The sequence below is a fragment of the Pangasianodon hypophthalmus genome, chromosome 22 (genome assembly GCF_027358585.1).
Source record: "Pangasianodon hypophthalmus isolate fPanHyp1 chromosome 22, fPanHyp1.pri, whole genome shotgun sequence".
In the NCBI taxonomy this organism is placed as follows: Eukaryota; Metazoa; Chordata; class Actinopteri; order Siluriformes; family Pangasiidae; genus Pangasianodon; species Pangasianodon hypophthalmus.
In genome coordinates, this window is record NC_069731.1 from 13768334 (window position 1) to 13786872 (window position 18539).

Genomic DNA, 18539 nt, shown 5'->3' on the forward strand with positions numbered 1-18539 from the left:
TGCATGCACAACACGTTTATGATCTACCTACATGTTTTTTCAATGATGATTGATGTTGGATGATGTTGGATCATTGTCCTGTTGTACAAGCCAATCTTGTGTCAGCTTAAGGTTCTTGGCTGACTGTGTCACATTTGCTTCCAGAATTTGCTGATTATCATTTTCCACCTACTTGTGTTTCCTGCATCATCGGCTGCCACGCAACCCCAAAGCATAATAGATCCCATGCTTAATAGTTGGCTAGGTGTTCTTTTCACCAAATGCTACTCCTTTTTATTTCTCCAAACATACCTCTGGTGACTGTGGCCAAAGAGTTCCATTTTTACTTCATCAGTTCACAGTATTTGTTTTTAAAATGCCTCTGGCATGTCATGATATTGTTTTGCTTAAATTAAATGTTCACTTTTGTGATGAGGTAAGGTTTCCTTCTGATGACTCTTCCATGCAGATCATGTCTGTGCAAGCAACACTGCAAAATAAAGAGGTGTACTACCACTCCTATGTCAGCTAAACCTTCCTGCAGGTCCTTTGTGTATTATGGGAGTTTTGCTTTGCCTGCAGTTACCCTCAACTGCCATTTCTTAATGAAATTTTTGACAGTGGAACTCGTGAGCTGGAAGGGCTTTCTCTGCTTGGTAGGCATCAGTTAGCTTCATATTTAGATCTTTATTCAGCTGCTTAGAGGAGCCAATGGTTGTTGAGTATTAACATAAGTTTAGAGTCAGAGAATTTATGTTCTGGAATTGTTATTCCTAATGACATTTCTTGACCAACCTAATGAGTCCTAATGAATCATTTAAGGCCTAATTAGATATTAGAAGTTTGAGCTGTTACAATTGGAAAGGTGTCCAAACTTTTGCGCATACCACACATTGCTGCAGAGGTTGTGTTTACAGCTTTTCACTTCAAAATCAATAAAATATGTCCTCTGCAAGGAGTGCCCAAACTTTTACATACAACTGTATTCTTTACATATGTTCAAAGTTAAAAATCTGTTGTGTAAACCTGTCATTGTGTAGAATCTGCTGTCTCCGGTAATCATTGCACGTTCATCACTCCACAATCAATTATTTACTTTTCTACCTGCTGTAAACATAAGAAGTGTTACAAGCTGTGTAATGCTAAAAGAAAAACAACTTGCATGTTTGCAGCATTTGCAACATTTATCTCTACAGATTGCCTGAGAAGGCATTATTAATTCACACCACCTGAAACAAACCCACACATGTACACAAGTAAAACAGATTGTTCAAGTTCATTTCAACTTGAACAGTTTTATTGGTAAAGCACAAAGTGTACAGAATTCCCAGTGGTTGTGTAGAGAGTGAAAGCACTGTTTGGAGCTGTCTGTGTTAGAGGAGCCCTGGGACTTTCGCCTCCACAGGACAGTTAATTGTTCTAAGAGTTTAACAATGGTAGCTCTTGCACTGCAGTGTGATATTAAGGCTTTGGCTTAATCAAGAACAGCTAATTAAACCAAAATTCAAGAAAATTAGGTTGAAAACCATGACTCAAAATAGTTGTGACTATTGTTGTGAAATGGTGCATCTCTACTATACACACCAGCTGTGGAGCAACAATATTTCTTATGAATGTGCAAATCTGAGGCAATGTTGATAAGACCCCAGTCAATTTTGACCCTGTACACAATAGTCAACAGAGCCAGATTGATTTCTTTTGTGTTTACATTAGCTGACTGCAATGTACAGTAAGTTTACTCATGGAACATGCATGAGAAGATATAGACTGCTATTTCATAAATGTTTTCAGTGCCATGAGTATTACATATTGTACATGAGTACATATTGTACAGGTGAGGTAAAGTAGGTATATATATATATATATATATATATATATATATATATATATATATATATATATATATATATATATATATATGTATTTGTATATGTATATACAAATGCTAATGAAGTCTTCACAGGCTGTGTACCTTTTACATTTGATACCCATCCATTCTTAAATGAGTACCCTTACATATTTGCTATAAGGCATGTTTAGAATGTTGAGAAAACTTGTAAAAACCTGGCAGGAAAGAGAGAGAGAGAGAGAAATATACACAAAGTACAAGATTTTGGGCCCCTCTACTTAATATTTAATAAACTGGCAACTCAACTGCTTCAAAATGGATTACACCACTGAAATTGACATTTCAATAAAACACAGCTGTGGTCAGATATTTTGACGTCTAGTATCTGAGGGATCATGATGCCTAAACTATATGAAATGAACAGATCTAAAGCAGTGACTATTGATATTAGATGGGAAGATTAACGTCTAACATCTATCAATAGCGTGACAAAGAAACTGTTATGGTTGAGCAATGTCACAAGGTCTCATCTATGCCATAATAAAAATGATATGGGCAAGCAAACCTTTTAAGTATTTTAAGTATATCTGTAATGCTCTCCTGGCTTAATGCTTTTACCTCTGAATATCAAACATTTATAAAAGGTAAATGTTATAGAAAGAACTTAGGGTTTTGTTGTATGTCATTTTGTTTAATTTAGGCATTTAGAGGAAAAATGGGTGCATTTAGAGGAAAAATTGAGTAAATAAGCCATCTGATTCACATTCACAACTGTATTTCACATGCACCTTCTCAGTCACTGCTGATGATGTGTTACGGATATGTCAGCAAAGTAAGCTGAAAAATATCAACCCAAATAGAGATCAAATCTAGGGGGTGTTTGACTCGGTGTAATCAAATGACACAACTGATATGCAATCGGTCCGCACCTCACTTCTTCATATCATTCTGCGTATTTTTCTTACAGCTAGTGCATTGCTGTTGTGATTGTGCCACAAAAATCCAAAATACTATATTAAACTATTTTTAACATGAAGAAATCAGCCAAAAATGAGAGAAAGACAGAGGGGATTAGACCTGCTACCTCATTTATACCAGCTGCCCTGTCAAATGTATAACCATGTTTATGACTAGGTATGACACATGCCGCATAAAATAAAAGGGATTCAATAGATATGGAAAGTCATTAAATCCAGCAGACATCCATATGAACAGTACATTAGTGGATAATGCACTGAAAACCAGGTGTGTGCTGATTAAATTATCACATCTACCTAACTTTCATTTCTTTTTTTTAAATTTTAAAAAAAAAAAATTATTATTATTTTTTTTAAATCAAGGTTTACACCATGGCCAGAGAAAACGCTGGTTTCTAATCGACTTGTAGGTGTGCAGGTCTTTTTCTTCTCTTTAGAAGGCTTCCGACACATCGAAATGGATATAAATGTTCTTAATTTATGCTCCTCAGACAATGTACAGCAAGTTGGAATGTACCATGGAAATAAGCATTAAAATTTTGGCCCAAATTTCCACTACTCAGTTGCACTGCTGAAATAAAAAAAAAAAAAAAAAAAGTATTTAAACAGAGCAAGATGTTGCCCTCTGAGATGTAACTGTAACAACAATTACATAATACTTCAGATAAGGCGACAGGATTTTGTTAAATAAAACAACAGTGAGTTTATCAATTTCTTATCATTCAGATATGAACAAGCAAAGAATCACTTCATGAATTTATTAATTTCATGCTTGGACGTTTGTATGATCAAACATGTCTGTTTGGAGTGCATATAAATTTTAGTAAAATATCTGAAAACAGCTTAATTTTCAGTTAAATAATCAAAATCAGTATCATGTGGATTTTTATTAGCGCATTAGTTCTTCAACTGAGTAATAAGTGCATTTATGTAGAAGAGGCACCGTGTAGCCTCATTGGGCTGCGGTCCATACGCCTGAGCTATTCAAGGACATTTGGATACCAGTGCATCTTTTTCTTTTCAGGTTATTCCATTTGATTCATTTCACTAGTTAATTTAGTTTGAAGTAAGGATTTGTTTCAGGATGGGAACTTGGCTATATTTATACATTTATAAAAAGCTTTAATTAAATATGCCTTTAATTAATTCTGCTCTAGTTGTAAAATGAATAGAAAAACTATAAATAGAGATCACTGTTCCACCCTCAGGGGAAGTAGGAAAACGTTTACATTTTTTCGACCTGATTTTGGCCTCTAACCTCTTTATTTAAAAAAAAAATGGTCAAAGCATACCAAAAGGATCACTTTTATTTGTAGAAACCTCAGACATAAGCACCTCTAACTTCACTTCACTGAAATGAATTTCCCCTTTCCATTTACTTCTTATCTTGGATGTCTTTCCTTATAGTGGTTCATATGTTTCACATAAATTTCATGTGTAAGAGGGTAAATTGGGGTGTGTTGAATTCATTCATTCATTCATTCATTCACACAACTGCTTACTCCTGGCCAGGGTTGGGGTGGATTTGGAGTCTATCCCAGGAAACCTGGACATGAGGCAAGAATACACTCTGGATAGGACTTGATCCCTCTCTCTGCACCATGTGCACACACACATTCTACCTTGGGACACACATTCGCCACTCGTTTGATATCATATAATCAGTATAATCAGTCATAGGTTTATTCATGTATCATTACAGATGCTCAAATCTGTGCTTGTTTCTGTGTAACTTTGAAGAACATAGGGCATTATATCTTACTTATGATATCAAATTTTGTTTTGAAAATGACCATGTGGAATTTAAACCATAAATGAACCTCATTTAAGCTTCTGCTTCATAGTAGGTCATCACTTATTTTAGAAGTCATGCTGCCTCCCAAATGGGACAGACATTATTTCAGAAGAAAACATTCTGCCCAAAATTGCTGGCTAATTGTACACCCTCCTTCCAAATCAAATACCGCGATGACATTTCTATGATAAGAGGATTTTGTGTGCTAAATATCTTGAACGTGTCCCTGATTTGCATCCAGTGTTCCCAGGATAGGCTCTGGATCCACCATGACCCTGATCAGAATAACACTGATACTGAAGATAAATGAATGAATAAACCAACGAATGAATGCTATATTGATATATTTTGATTCTGGATACCTGATTATAGACACATACCTAGTGGAAATATGCCTTGTGTTAAACATCTAGACAGGGTCTGTGTCTATATATTTGCATGTTGAATGGAGCTTTCATCATTCACGGTGAGTGAATGTGTGTGTATCCAGTTGTATCAACTGGATACGAATTATATCTCGAAAGAAGGTCAGCTTCAGGTTGTACTCCAGTCCTTTATGAGAATGTTTGCATACTGTCACATTGGTGTAAATGGAGCAGAATGCCCATCCCACTCCATAGCACACAACTGACACTAACACCTTCCCAAATACTGTAAGACTCTGAGGGACAGCGACAGTAATTTCAGCTCCAGCGAACGTCAGCTCAAGGTAAACACTGATCGATTCCCTCGCCTGTTGATGCTGCACTGGAATCAGCCATATCAGCACTCCAATGCTGCTCACACGCTGTGAGAGTTGATTAATTGCACACACTCGATTACCCTCTAAACACATCAGCCCATCAGGTTGAAGGTGGACGGAGAACAGTGCTCCTGTGCATAATGATGTCAAACAAAACAGGATCGACGTCACCGCAAAGTATCCTTCACGCATCCCAACTCTGTAAGAAATGCCATCCATCACGGCCTGGAGCCTCACTGCGATTTACTGAAACACTGAGTCACCGAAACACTGAGCTGTATGAAGCTGTTTTAATTTATGCACATTAAAACAAGCGAACAGAACTTTTGCATGTAAAAAAAACCAAAACAATTAGTAGAAATTGAACACAACAGATATCCCAGCACTGATTACTGCATTACCATATTTTCCAGACAATAAGTTGCTCCAGAGTGTACACACTCGTCTAAATTCTGTCTGCTTAGTTGAAAAAATGTATTATCTTTTTGTAAATACCTTTGAAACAACTGAGAAATAAGAGTGAATGAAACTTTAGTGGCCTTCTAGTATTTAATTTTGCTTAAGTACAAATAGACAAAATAATGATAAGCATAGTTTACTAAACAGGATTACAATTTACCATAAGAACTACAGTAGTGGGGCTACCGTAAATAAACAAACAAATGGGCACATTATAATTACAAAAAAAATTCTGAACAAACTGCAAACTTTTATAACATACAGTGTAAGAAAGTACCTACTAGAGGGCAAAGAAAAAAAATGCATCTTATAGTCTGGAAAATACAGCACCAATATGGTTATCATCATGAAGAAATGATGTTACCTTTTAGATGCTGAAGATGCTTTTACATTAGCGTCTCTTTAGAAAATATGAGCTTACGATGCAGTTATGACATCTTGTACTAAACATCTGAACATAAATATGATCTTAGTATTCAAATTAGCAAAGGATTACAGTTATAAAAAGGTGTTAATGCGTTTGTTGTTAAATGTTAAATTCTCTTTTTAAAGTTAATGAATTACAGTGGGATGAAACAACAAGCATTATAAGAGTTTGGTCTACAAAAGCTACACAGATGTACAATTTATGATTTATGAATATACTGTACAAGACAAAAAAATAAACCCACAGATATTCCCATCACTGGTATTAGCTTGAGCGGATAAACATATTTGCCAGACACCAATGTATCTACACTTGTTTTTTTTCAGGCAGGCAAATATTCTGGGCACCAATGTGGGAGGCACGGGGTCGCTGCTGATTCAGCACAGCAGACAAAGCTGTCAAGGGTCAATCTGGTCATTGAGGACATAACCTGGTCTGCTGGAGCGCGATCAACCATGCAATGCAAACAAATGAAATAAAAAGATGAAAATCATGCAAAAAGCACCAACCCCTAGCCCAAAGGTCTTTCTTAGAGAGTTTACAGAGGGATCAGATCCACTCTCAAAGTTTTTTAAACAGTTCTCCACCTTGGAGATATCCTTTTGCTGTTCAGAGTTGAGTTTGCGCAGTAATATCCACACACCAGAAGAGCACAATGTCCTTGTTAGAGTTGAAGATGGTTTAATGGGGTTTTACTGATGTGTGATGTTAAAATGGTCCCACATAAAACATCATACAGCAATGCAAGCCATGAGGGAAAAAAAAAACAGACTCCATGAACTGTTCACGGTGGTGGAATTGCTAATTAAGCAGTGCTGGTCATAAAACTCTGTGATTAATAGTCATCGTAGGTGTTGACGTCCGTGAAATAGGCATTGGTGTAGGTTTTTCCGGCTAATTGGGGGTTAAAGTATTTATTTCTTTCCTCCAGGATCAAGTTGTTCTTGTTGAAAGCCTGTGAATGAGAGAGAAGTGCACTGAGTGAGGCTTTACATGATTTATCATTTCAAGATTAAAAGACTTCACAAAGCAAAAGGAAAAACATTCTCAAACACCACTACAGGTAAACACTAAAAATAAAGAACATAATATGCTGAAATAAGTGATATATAAATAAATAAAATAAATCAAATACCCTGGTGAAAGGGGAGGAGGGCTACTAGTGAGTAGTGTCAATAATTAGTTATGCGTTATACAAACACTACTCTTATCATGTAAACTTCAAAATATAGTCACTACCTCTACAAACCACTTAGGAAGAGACAGCATATGTAGGTAGCACTTTTGGGCAGAGATAAAGTGTGACCCATTTGGAAGACAAAATATAATTCTATTAACTTTTCTTGTTAGTGTTCTTATTAGAATGTTGGCTATTTTGAGCATCATCAAACATGAAGAACTGTTTCTAGATTTTGTGACAGTTTGGAGGCCATGTGTGAAAGTAGGAGGACTAAGGAAATACAGGAACCAGAGGCACCACAGAACTGAGGAACTAGGGAAATATTACTGGTGATTGGGACCCTACCATCTGCTAGACCAGTTTACTTCCCTTTTTCTTCATTCCCATGCTACCCATTACATAATTAGTATTTCCACCTGTTCATTTATCTTATGTCTCATTAATTAGTGTACATATGCACGTAGATGTAGAGTTAATCTGTCAGGTATTTAATGATGAATTCCAAAGCAGTTCCCTAGTTCCTTCATTTCCCCAGCCTACTACTTCAATAATTATCTAGACCCCTATTCTTTCTAGTTGCCTTGTTTCTCTAGTCCTCCTGGCTACCCTGTTTCCCCAGTCCATGCAGTAGTCTAATTCTGCTATTTCTGTGATTTTCTTGGTCCTCATAGTCCCACTGTTTTCATAGTACTTGTAGTTTCTTTATTTCCCAGTCCTCCTAGTTGCCTGTCTCTTTAGCCCCCCTAGTTCTCTTGTTTCTCTTGTCCTCCTAGTTACACTATACGGGCAAAAGTATGTGGACACTTGACCATCACACCCATATGTGCCCATTCCGAAACAATGGGCATTAACACAGTTTTACTATCACCGAGTTGCTATTATAACAGCCTCCACTCTTCTGGGAAGGCTTTTTAACAGATTTTGGAGTGTAGCTGTTGGGGTTTGTGCTCATTCAGCTAGAGCACTAGTGAAATCGGACATTTATGTCAAGTGAGAAGGCCTGGCGCAGAGTCAGCTTTCCGATTTATCCCAAAGGTGTTTCAGTGGGGTTGAGGTCAGGGCTCAGGCCACTCAAGTTCTTCCGCATCAACCTTGGCAAACCATGTCTTTATGGACCTTGCTTTGTGTGCAGGGGCACTGTAATAATGATACAGATTTGGGCCCTTTAGTTACAATGAAGGGAAATACAAAAACATTGTAGACAATTGTGTGCTTCCAACTTTGTGGCAACAATTTGGGGATAGCCAAACAATACTTTTGGCCATATAATGTATGTTGTTTCTTAGTCCCCCTAGTTCCATTGTTCCTCTAGTCCTCCTAATTTCTTTGTTCCTCTAGTCCTCCTAGTTACCTTGTTTCTTTAGTCCTCCTGGTTATGTTGTTTCCCTAGTCTGTGCTGTTCACTATTTCTACTACTTGTCTCATTTCCCTAGTCGTTCTAGTTCTACTGTTTTCATAGTACTTGCAGTTTCATTATTTATCAGTCTTATGTCCTCCTATGTCCCATTTTGCCTATACTTCCTAGTTCTCTTGTTTATCCAGTCTTCTTCATTGCCTTGTCTTGTTAGTCTTCACATTTTGCCAGTTATCCTAGTTCCCTCATTTCCCTTACTTCCCCTAGTTCCTTTGTTAGTGTTCTTAGTTGCCTTGTCTTGCTAGTCCTCACATTTCTCCAGTCCGTCATTTGCCCTAGTTAGTCCTAGATTCTTTGTTTCCCTCGTACCCTTGTTTTCCTAATCCTCCTAGTTCTGTAGTTTTCCTAGTCTTCTTTGTTCACTGGATTCCATAATCCACCTTGTTTCCTGACTCCCCCTAGATGCCTTGTTTCTTTGGTTTTATGGCTTTCTTATCATTCAGGTTCACTTGTTTTTCTGGTTCTCCTAGTTCATTAGTTTCCCTAATGCTCCTAGTCCCTTGTTTCCCAAAACTCTTGCTGCCTCATTTCTTTGGTTTCATGGTTTCCCTACTCCTTCTTGTTCACTTGGTCCCCTAGTCCTTATAGTTCCTGAGTTTCACTTATACTTTGTATGTCCCTAGTTCCCAAGATTAGTTTTTCAGTTCTCCTAAGATTTCTTCTAGTGTGTTTTTTTTGTTTTGATCATTATCTGTTTTTAGATTTGGATTATGGATTAACCTCTGCCTGTGCTTTGACCTCTGACATGGAATTGGATGGAAATGAGGATGGGAGTGCCCAAATAAAGAGACTTTTGACTCACATGTGTAACAATATTAATTTGATCATCTGTGGTAATTTACACAAAAACATAATCTGAATATATTTATTGGATCAAGAATGTCTGTCTAAATAAAATAGACAGACTGAAAACAGAAAAATGTTCAACAATGCAGTCAATCAAACAACTGAAAAAACCTTGAATCAGACACCTGTTTTACTTTGTGAACAGTGTAACAAAGAAAGTGAAAGGTGAAGCAACAAGCAACAAAACATATGACTGATGTAGCCATTTCGCAACAGCGGCGACACAGAACAGGCAAAAAATGTTACACACTGCCTTCTCACAAGCCTTGGTTGCTCTGAGCCCTGTGGAATGAGATGAAAGATGGAAAAACCCGAAGAACAAATGCATGAGCACACCTGCCAGAGAACGAGAGAATCACAGGGGAACGACAGACGCAGGAGAGGACATATGCTGATCGAGAGTTAGTAGAAAATCTCCAAGCGTCGGGTCACACCAGTGTTAGTGGATAAAGCCTGGCGCATGCTGTGGTCATCCAAAGGCAAGAGTACAGAAACGTCAGGCTGCGAAGAGGAAGGGAGCAGAGCGAAATCAGGACTAAAACCTCGGTACTAATCCTGTAACAATACCTTTGATTTGGATACTTACACATGGGTCCACTAGCAAGCAGAACTATATACTGTATGTGTACACATCACATATACATATTCTAGCAATATATTTATCTCATTTATTAAAATATGGATTATTTAGCTATTAATTCATTAAGACAAGACCTTACAACTGATTAGGGTGTTTATTTTAAAACAATAAATATGACAAGTAATCTTTGCCAGATGATTGCTAATATCCTTCAAATAATTTTTGTATTTGTATTTTGTATCAAAAACCTGTTATTTATATGTTATTGTATTGTTATGTTACTTGTTATTCTCAAAAACAGTTATTTACATAATTGAGGCATCATCTGATTAAATATGTGTACATTTGTAAATTTAATAAAACCAAAAATCTAGTCCTATGTTAGAATTAAGATGACGAAGGCAGTTTGTTCAGGAAAATACCAGCAAATTGTTTTTGCTATTACGTTTTAGTGTAAAATCAAACATAAATCCAACAGTCCTCTGTAATACGCTTTTGAAAGGGGATAGAAATGATAATTTCATGAATGCAAGTCTAGAAGTCTAGAATCTAGTCTAGAAACTGAGATTTTTAGTTCTGAATACAGAAAAAAAAAAGTTTTAAAAAATGGTTTTAAAAATACAGTGTGGTTTAATGTTTATACCTTAGTAAGTATGGTGTATAAGGTTTCTAAAGGAAATTGACATGTATATCATAATGACAAACTAAAAGAGCAGGAAACAACCTTTTAGGGATATATGATATGGCATGATTTTGAAGTGGGCAGAGCTTAAGCCTTCTTCAAAGCTGCTAACTTTCAGAGAATGCAGTGGTTGTGCATGAACAAACACAGAAATAAACATATTTCATGATTTTTAACATTTTATATTATTACAGTCTACGAGCCAAGATATGTTATATATGCAGTTTATGCAAAATAAAAAAAATTATTTATGTGAACAAAAGTGCCATTTCTACCTGTAGTGTCTTGCCTTAAATAGATGTAGTACGTTAACTAGCCTAGATTGAATCCACTGTGGCAGCATTTGGCTTCAGTTTTTCTTTCCATTTGTTCATAACCTGGAACTAATGTTGCTCATTTCTATTTACAACTGAACTTTTCCTGATTCCAAAATCTGATATATCATGTCTTCTAGCCTTCAATATGCATATATAATATAAACAGCTCACTTAAACGTCTTAGAATTTAGTTAAAAATGCAATAAGCCCTGCCTCATATTTTCATTGGAGATTAAGCAGTTTTTGCCTCAAGGCTTGCTCTGATTAGTGACAACGTGTCACTATGTGAAGACATTTCACTGACCATAGCTATACTATCAATTACTCATTAACTAGTTACAGAAAATGAATGCACTTTAGTCCAGCTATATTTTCTCCAACAAGATTCTTTTCTATTATGTCATTGAAAGTGTTAATGTGGACTAAATATACCATCAGTAAGGGAGATAATGCATAAAGGAGTGTCCTGAGTCAGTGTCAGATGTTGGCAAAAATATGAAAACAATTAACACTGAGTGTTAACCGTGTATGTGTTACTGCTTAAACTATATAAATGTGAATATGTTGTCAGTTTTAAATATTAAAGGAAATGAATGTTTATTGTATAATGGAATTTAATTCATATGAGTCTTCTTAAAGAAATTAAACAATAATTTTGAAAAGATTTATTGATTATATTTTTAGTCATGACATGCATTATTGAATACCAAGGACCACCTAGGTTATGTATTAGAAATAAATAAAAGTTTTTAGCAGTGGACTCAGTGGACTTTTTAGCATTATATTTGTCATTCTGTTAATGAAAACTCATTATATGGCAACTTAATACATTCTACCCCATTTTTCTATCCTTATAGCCTGTCAAACTCATTATGGCCAACTGTAATACTGCTTAATATTGTAAGTGACTATTGGGATGCTCCAGTCTGCAGTATAATGTAATTAGCCATAGTTATGATATACTGTAAGCAATTTCACAATAGAGTCGGAAATTGCAATAAGAGGGAGCTCTTTTAATTTGCCAAGACTCAACCCTAATCACATCGTAATTGTTGTGTTGACTATGTTTGCAAAATACAGAAACACTTACATTTACTTTTACATTTTATGGCATTTGCACACTTATGCACACTTCCTATGCATTTGCTTTATGCTGTGCGAAAAACTCGACTTCAATATCAAATTGATCAGAATGCGCAACAATAGTTCGAGCAGCCTCTGAGCAAAATGGTCTTCTGTTTTTATATCAGATAATTATCTTTAAACATTGAATACACAGGTCAGGGTAAGATAATCACTTATGAGAAAGCAGTGTATGAGGGATGATTTTTTTAGACAGAAACAACAGAGTGAGACACACAAAGAACATACTGGATCCAACAGTATAAATCTACAGTTGGATCCAAAAATCTGAGTTCACTACCAAGGATTTGTGTTAGATCACCTGTTATCAAAAAAACAATATTTAATCAAATAATATCCACAAACAAGATTCCACAAACTAAATCATGAAATGTGTGTTCTTATTGATCAAAGGCATTTGTTCTTAGCATTATTTGATGGTTTGCCGGTGAAACCCATATTCAGGGCAGCAACAAAGCAGACAAGAATAACCATAACTGCAACTTTCTGTTGCTTTATTTCAATTAAACCATGTGTTAAAATCTGATTCTAAAAAGCTCTGGCTTTTTGTAAACTACGTTCTGAGCCTCAAGCCTTTTCTGAATGTTTGTAACTACTTTCATATAGTATAGGTCATTTATTTATTGTTTTTTTTTACATATTCTATTGATTTATTAGAATGACTTAGTCTTTTCCTCTTTTACTGTTTGAAACAAAGTACAGTCAGCTACTCCAGTAAGCTACTCCAGTTTCAAAACACTTATTTTTAATGTCATTCCATTTGGCTCTAGCAATGACATCATGAAGTAATATGCAGGATTTTATCATCTCTATAAAGGACTTAGCAGTCAGGGTTTTTCTGAAGTCCCAGGTGTGCAATGTTGTTGTCAGAGAATCTCTATACGATAAACAAACAAGTTTTAATAATAGTATATGATAAACAAAAAAGTTTTAATAATAGTTAAAAAAACTCCAGTGGGGATGCTGTGGTCTTAAATAGTAAAATAATAGTAAAAAAATTACATTTCACTCATTAATTATTGTCACAAACTGCCCCTTTCAGCGTGCTACATGATTCAGAGCATTGTTCCTTGTACTACATGTTTGTTTGTTTTGCGATCTCTCTTTTTTTTGTTTCTACTCCCCTCTCCATGTCTGTCATGTAATTGGTTTGTTCTCCTATTGTGTGCACCTTTTCTGTGTTTAGCCCTTTCCATTCCAGCCCTTTCTCAGCCATTTCCCTGTTACTGTGTAAGTCTGTTTTATTGTTTTATGGACTATGACTATGATTGTCTTCGCCTTAATAAACACAAGCTGAACTCCCACATTTGCATCCTTTCTCATACTTCTGGATGTAACAGTTATAGATTATTGTGAATAGTAAGTGAATGATGCTAAAAGCGGGTAATTTTGATTCAAGGACATCACATCAATTTGGAAAAATGAAGTAAATGGTATGTGACCTGGATATTCAGGATACTTAATGGAATCAAAACAATTCTTGGTACTAGACTCAGACATTTGGACCATGATGTATGACATTATCTCTGAGCAGCATGGAGCCATACTGACCTTAATGGCTTCCACTGTATCATATTTGTCGAGTTTGTTGATGTGGTTGGTGATGCTGGTGTTAAGAGGTGCAGCAGAAATGGGATGAATCACTGTTGCATCATGGGATTGCTGCTGATATCTTTGACAGTAGGTGTAGACCAGTAGAGTGACCAAACAGCCTAGAATGGAGCTGCTCAAGCCCACAGCAATCATGTGGAATACGTTGAAATCTGTGCAAAGAAAGAGAGCAGATGGTGAATTAAATTTATCCGTAATTAACCCTGTACAAAAATCAAATCAAAAAACGATTTTGCAACATGAAACACTGGCACACACAAAAAGAAGTAACATAAAAGTTGATTTTAGTGACATCCCGTCACATCCCTATATTTCAAATAAGACCTATGCACATACACCTGCTGTCAGGAGGATCCCCAAACATGAAAGGGTGTTTGCAGTTAAGTTTCCATCAGGATTATTTATACTGATCATCACTGAGATTAATAAAAACACATTGGTTATTTAAAAATGAATATTAACAATAACATTACTATATAATCTAAGGACATCAAGATCAATGGGACAGAATATTGGTAAGTAGTGTACACTACAGACCATATTACACCCTTTGTAAACATACAGTCATGGGAAAAAGAAGTACACCCTCCATCAGTTCTATGTTTTTTTTCATCAGGGCCTAAATAACTATTGTGTGGTCCTCACCACCTTCTATAAACAAATAAATAACCTCATAAAAAATAAAAGCTTCTTTACAGCATTGCTTCTGTTCATTGATGTTTGAAGGCATTCATTTATGCACAGCTCTCTTAAGATCCTGCCACAGCATCTCAACAGGGTTGAGGTCTGGACTTTGACTTGGCCATTCCAACACCTTGATTTTGTTTTTTAGCCATTCAGATGTCAATTTGCTGGTGTGCTTGGGATCATTGTCCAGTTGCATGACCCAATTTCAGCCCAGCTTAAGATGCTGGACAGATGACCTCACATTTGTCTCAAGAATATTCTGGTATAAAGTGGAGTTCATCGTTGTCACAATGACGGTTTTTTCCCAGGTCCTCTGGCTGCAAAACTACCCAAATCCACCACCATGCTTGACAGTTGGTATGAGGGGTTTGTGGCAATACACTGTTTCATTTTCACCAAACATGGTGCTGGGCATGATGACCAAATATCTCCACCTTGGTCTCATCAGTCCAAAGGATATTGTTCCAGAACGGTTGTGGTTTGTTCAGATGCAATTTTGTAACCTAAGTTGTGCTCCATATACTTTCTCTATATCCTTCCCTGAAAGCCACACTTGTTCGGTCTTTTTCTGATTCCTGTCATGAACATAAACATTTAATATGCTTACAGAGGCCCGTACTGTAGGTCACATGATGTAATTCTTGGGTTTTTCTTTATACCGCTAAGCAATGGTCTGACCTTCGACTGAATTTGCTGGGACGCCCACTCCTGGGAAGACTGGCAACTGACTTCAAGGCTCTCCATTTGTAAACAATCCTTCTCACTGTAGAATGGCGAAATTTAAATTGTTTGGAGATGGCCTTATAACCCTTCCCAGATTGATGATTTCATCATTTCTTGATGATTAATTAATCTTGTGCATTTCTTTAGTAACACCTGGCTCTAATTACTCTCTTAATGATTGTGGAACTAGGAAGGGTGTTACTTATTTTTTTCTACCTGGTTTCTGAATGTTGGTTTACTTTTTGGGAAAAATGACTACATATTGAAATTTTTTGTGCTTTTTTTATTGTCACCTGAGGTTAGTTGTTTGTTTGTAGAAGTTGGTGAGGACTACACAATTGTTATTTAAGTGCTGATAAATAAAAACAGAATTGATGGAGAGTGAAATTTCATAACAGTGTGCTGCATATACTAATAAAAGATAAGATTTATATAAATCCCTTTCTTATTAATATGTCTTTTGGTTTTTCATTTAAATATTAGTTTGTTGATTATGTGGTTTTTTTATTATTTAAAAAAATTTTTTAGAGGCATTTATTTATTTATTTAGACTGTTATTTTACTTTCATTTTTTAGTGTTTTTAATTCTGCAGACAGATTGAAAATTGTGGGGTGAGTTTTTGTGCCAGACCTTTAGAGGAGAAAGAGTGAATATAAATTGTATGTTGGGTAGCATTCTTGAAATATAACTCTCTTCTTGCCAGAAGCAATTTTTACACTAGAGCTCCAGTTTCACCAGTGTTGTTCGGAAAACAAGTAAACAGGTAATGATGTCTCCGTTTTTTTTTTAGTTTTTTTTTTCCTTGACTACCTCAAATGTATTATTATTATTATTATTATTATTATTAATAATGAATTAATACAATTAATATTTTAGTTTAGTTTACGAAAATATATATGGCTTTAGTTTTTGAGTCAATAAATTGATAAGCTCTCTGTTATCTAACACAGGTTTATACACAGTCTGAAAATGATCTGTTATTTTATTCATGGCATTTAATGTCTCTATGCATTGCATATTTTTGAAGTGCCATAAAACCTGTTGCTGAATTATATGGAATAAAATTGCTTTTTATTACAGAATAAAAAAAAATATATTTTCATGCATCCTTGTACCACATTCATTTTCTATATCTGTTATAGTAATAACTATTTTATTTATGTCATAATCCCTCCTATAGTCAATGTGTTCATCTTTTCACAGTTATGAGTATGTTCTTGTCTTACATTGTACTATTTGCACTTTGTGTGGGCATGTGTTGTCTTCTGTGTTGCACTCTGAGCCTTGATATTTCACATGTAGAAGGCTGTGATAATATAAAATCTTCTTGACTTGTCCATCTGGTGTATAATAGAAGTGTGTAAGACACTGCATAAATCATTACCTCCACAGCGTCTCTCCGTGTGACTCGAGTGTGCTACAGAGATCTCTGAGGAGGAAAAGGAACAAAACACAAGTGTTAGGCTGATAAGAGAGAGACAAATAGCTAATAATAAAGCTGGCACCCAATGTGCTTGTGATGACGAGTGCCAGGCGTAATTAAATGAAATGAAGTTTTGTAATGGAGTGCTTCCAAAGGCTTCTGTAATGAATTGTAATGGAAGGGTGCCAAACTATCTCATCACAGAGTACTTAGATTGATAAGTCTCATCTGCATATTTGCATGCTCACACATATTAACATAGAAAAAACTACGCTAAATTTGCATTAGTATTGTACTCGCTCAGTTTGTATAGTTGTTGGGTTAGGGCTTAGTCTATATACTTGGTGTCTTCACAGATACATCATTTGGTTTGGTTATTTTGAACCCTGCTCTGTTTGCCTCCTCAATTCAATTTGTTAGGGAAGGTTGAGAACTGTCATTCAAACTCAAGTGTAGACCAAATAAACAGCACGAATGCCTAAAGTCCACACAACAAATCCTATCATCCACTTCTCTTTAATAAGAGCTTCAAATGAGAATACTAAATGAAAATGTCAGGTGCAATTGGCAATTCAAGTGGTTTGTCAATTTTTTCCTGAGTCCTTCTAGACATGATTTGTTTCCAGTTGTTCAGTGAATAACTTGAGAAAGCCAAGTAGGTCTAAAATTACTTGAAGCCCTTTTGGGACAGGGTTTTGGTTACATCTGTAATACAATATCTGCATGCCACATTAACAATAAAACTTCACAGCTATGTAGTAACACTGAGCAATTAGTTTTCAGCAGGTTTCTATTCATATGATCACAGATGTCAGTGTTATACAAGGTTATGTAATCACAACTAAATCATAAATTTACATAGATCACAAACTTGATCCCTGTATGTCCAGTGTGACAATAAGGTGAGGCCTAGACAATATCACTACCTGTAGCCGTCTTCATAAGCAACTATTTAGTCAACACTTTTTTTCACTCTCCTGGGTTTGATTTTTTCTTCTAATATGCTCCCAGTGAAGTGATGGGAACCGTACCAACTAAATGTTTGAGAGACTTTTCTAAAGCATCTATTTCATGATTGATTGGAAGTATTAAGAAATTTTCTGCACACTCAATGACGATATGTAGCAGGGAGCAAAAAATGGTTTTCAATGTAAAATGCTGTGTCTATCCAGATGGTACTTTTTAGTTATATTAATACTAATATTCTTATTACTTATATTCTTATGTTTGTCAAATACTTAACAGTTAGGTGTTTTGGGCTGGGTGGGTGGTGATACAGATGGAAATACAACCACAGATTATAATCTGTAAAGGATGGAATGACCACCATTCTGTATGGGGAAAGAACCCCAAGTTTATTCCCTGAAACTGAATTTTCATAACAATTGAATCAAATGTATCTTTAATCTTCAATTAAATGTAAATTCTGAATTCTCAAATAATTTCTTAATATTTTAAAATAGAAACTTCATGGATTCTTAAATGAACCTGATTCACACCCATATTATTGATTTTAAAATGATTGTGCCTCTATTTATTCCATAAATTAGCAAGTATATTGTATGCCATCTTTGTTATCTATTTATGAAATATCTTTAATATAACTTTTTTTGTTGCATGATTTGAACATCACTCAATATGAAAGTATCTGTGGTTATACGTAAATATCATTAAGACTCTTTCAGAAAAAAGAAACAGTGTAAT

The 18539-nt window shown here is 35.6% G+C and overlaps 1 protein-coding gene across 1 annotated transcript in view; it reads right to left on the minus strand.

Moving 5' to 3' along the window:
• Nucleotides 1–5618: 5618 nt before the first annotated feature.
• sema5a (sema domain, seven thrombospondin repeats (type 1 and type 1-like), transmembrane domain (TM) and short cytoplasmic domain, (semaphorin) 5A) overlaps nt 5619–18539 on the minus strand; it is a 209275-nt gene continuing 196354 nt past the window's right edge. Inside the window, exons 21-23 of the mRNA XM_026938143.3 lie at nt 16797–16841; nt 13942–14153; nt 5619–7183 (exon numbers count right to left, since the gene is read on the minus strand). Coding sequence (XP_026793944.2) covers nt 7064–7183; nt 13942–14153; nt 16797–16841 — 377 coding nt within the window. The 3' untranslated portion in view covers nt 5619–7063. The remainder of the gene's footprint in view (nt 7184–13941; nt 14154–16796; nt 16842–18539) is intronic.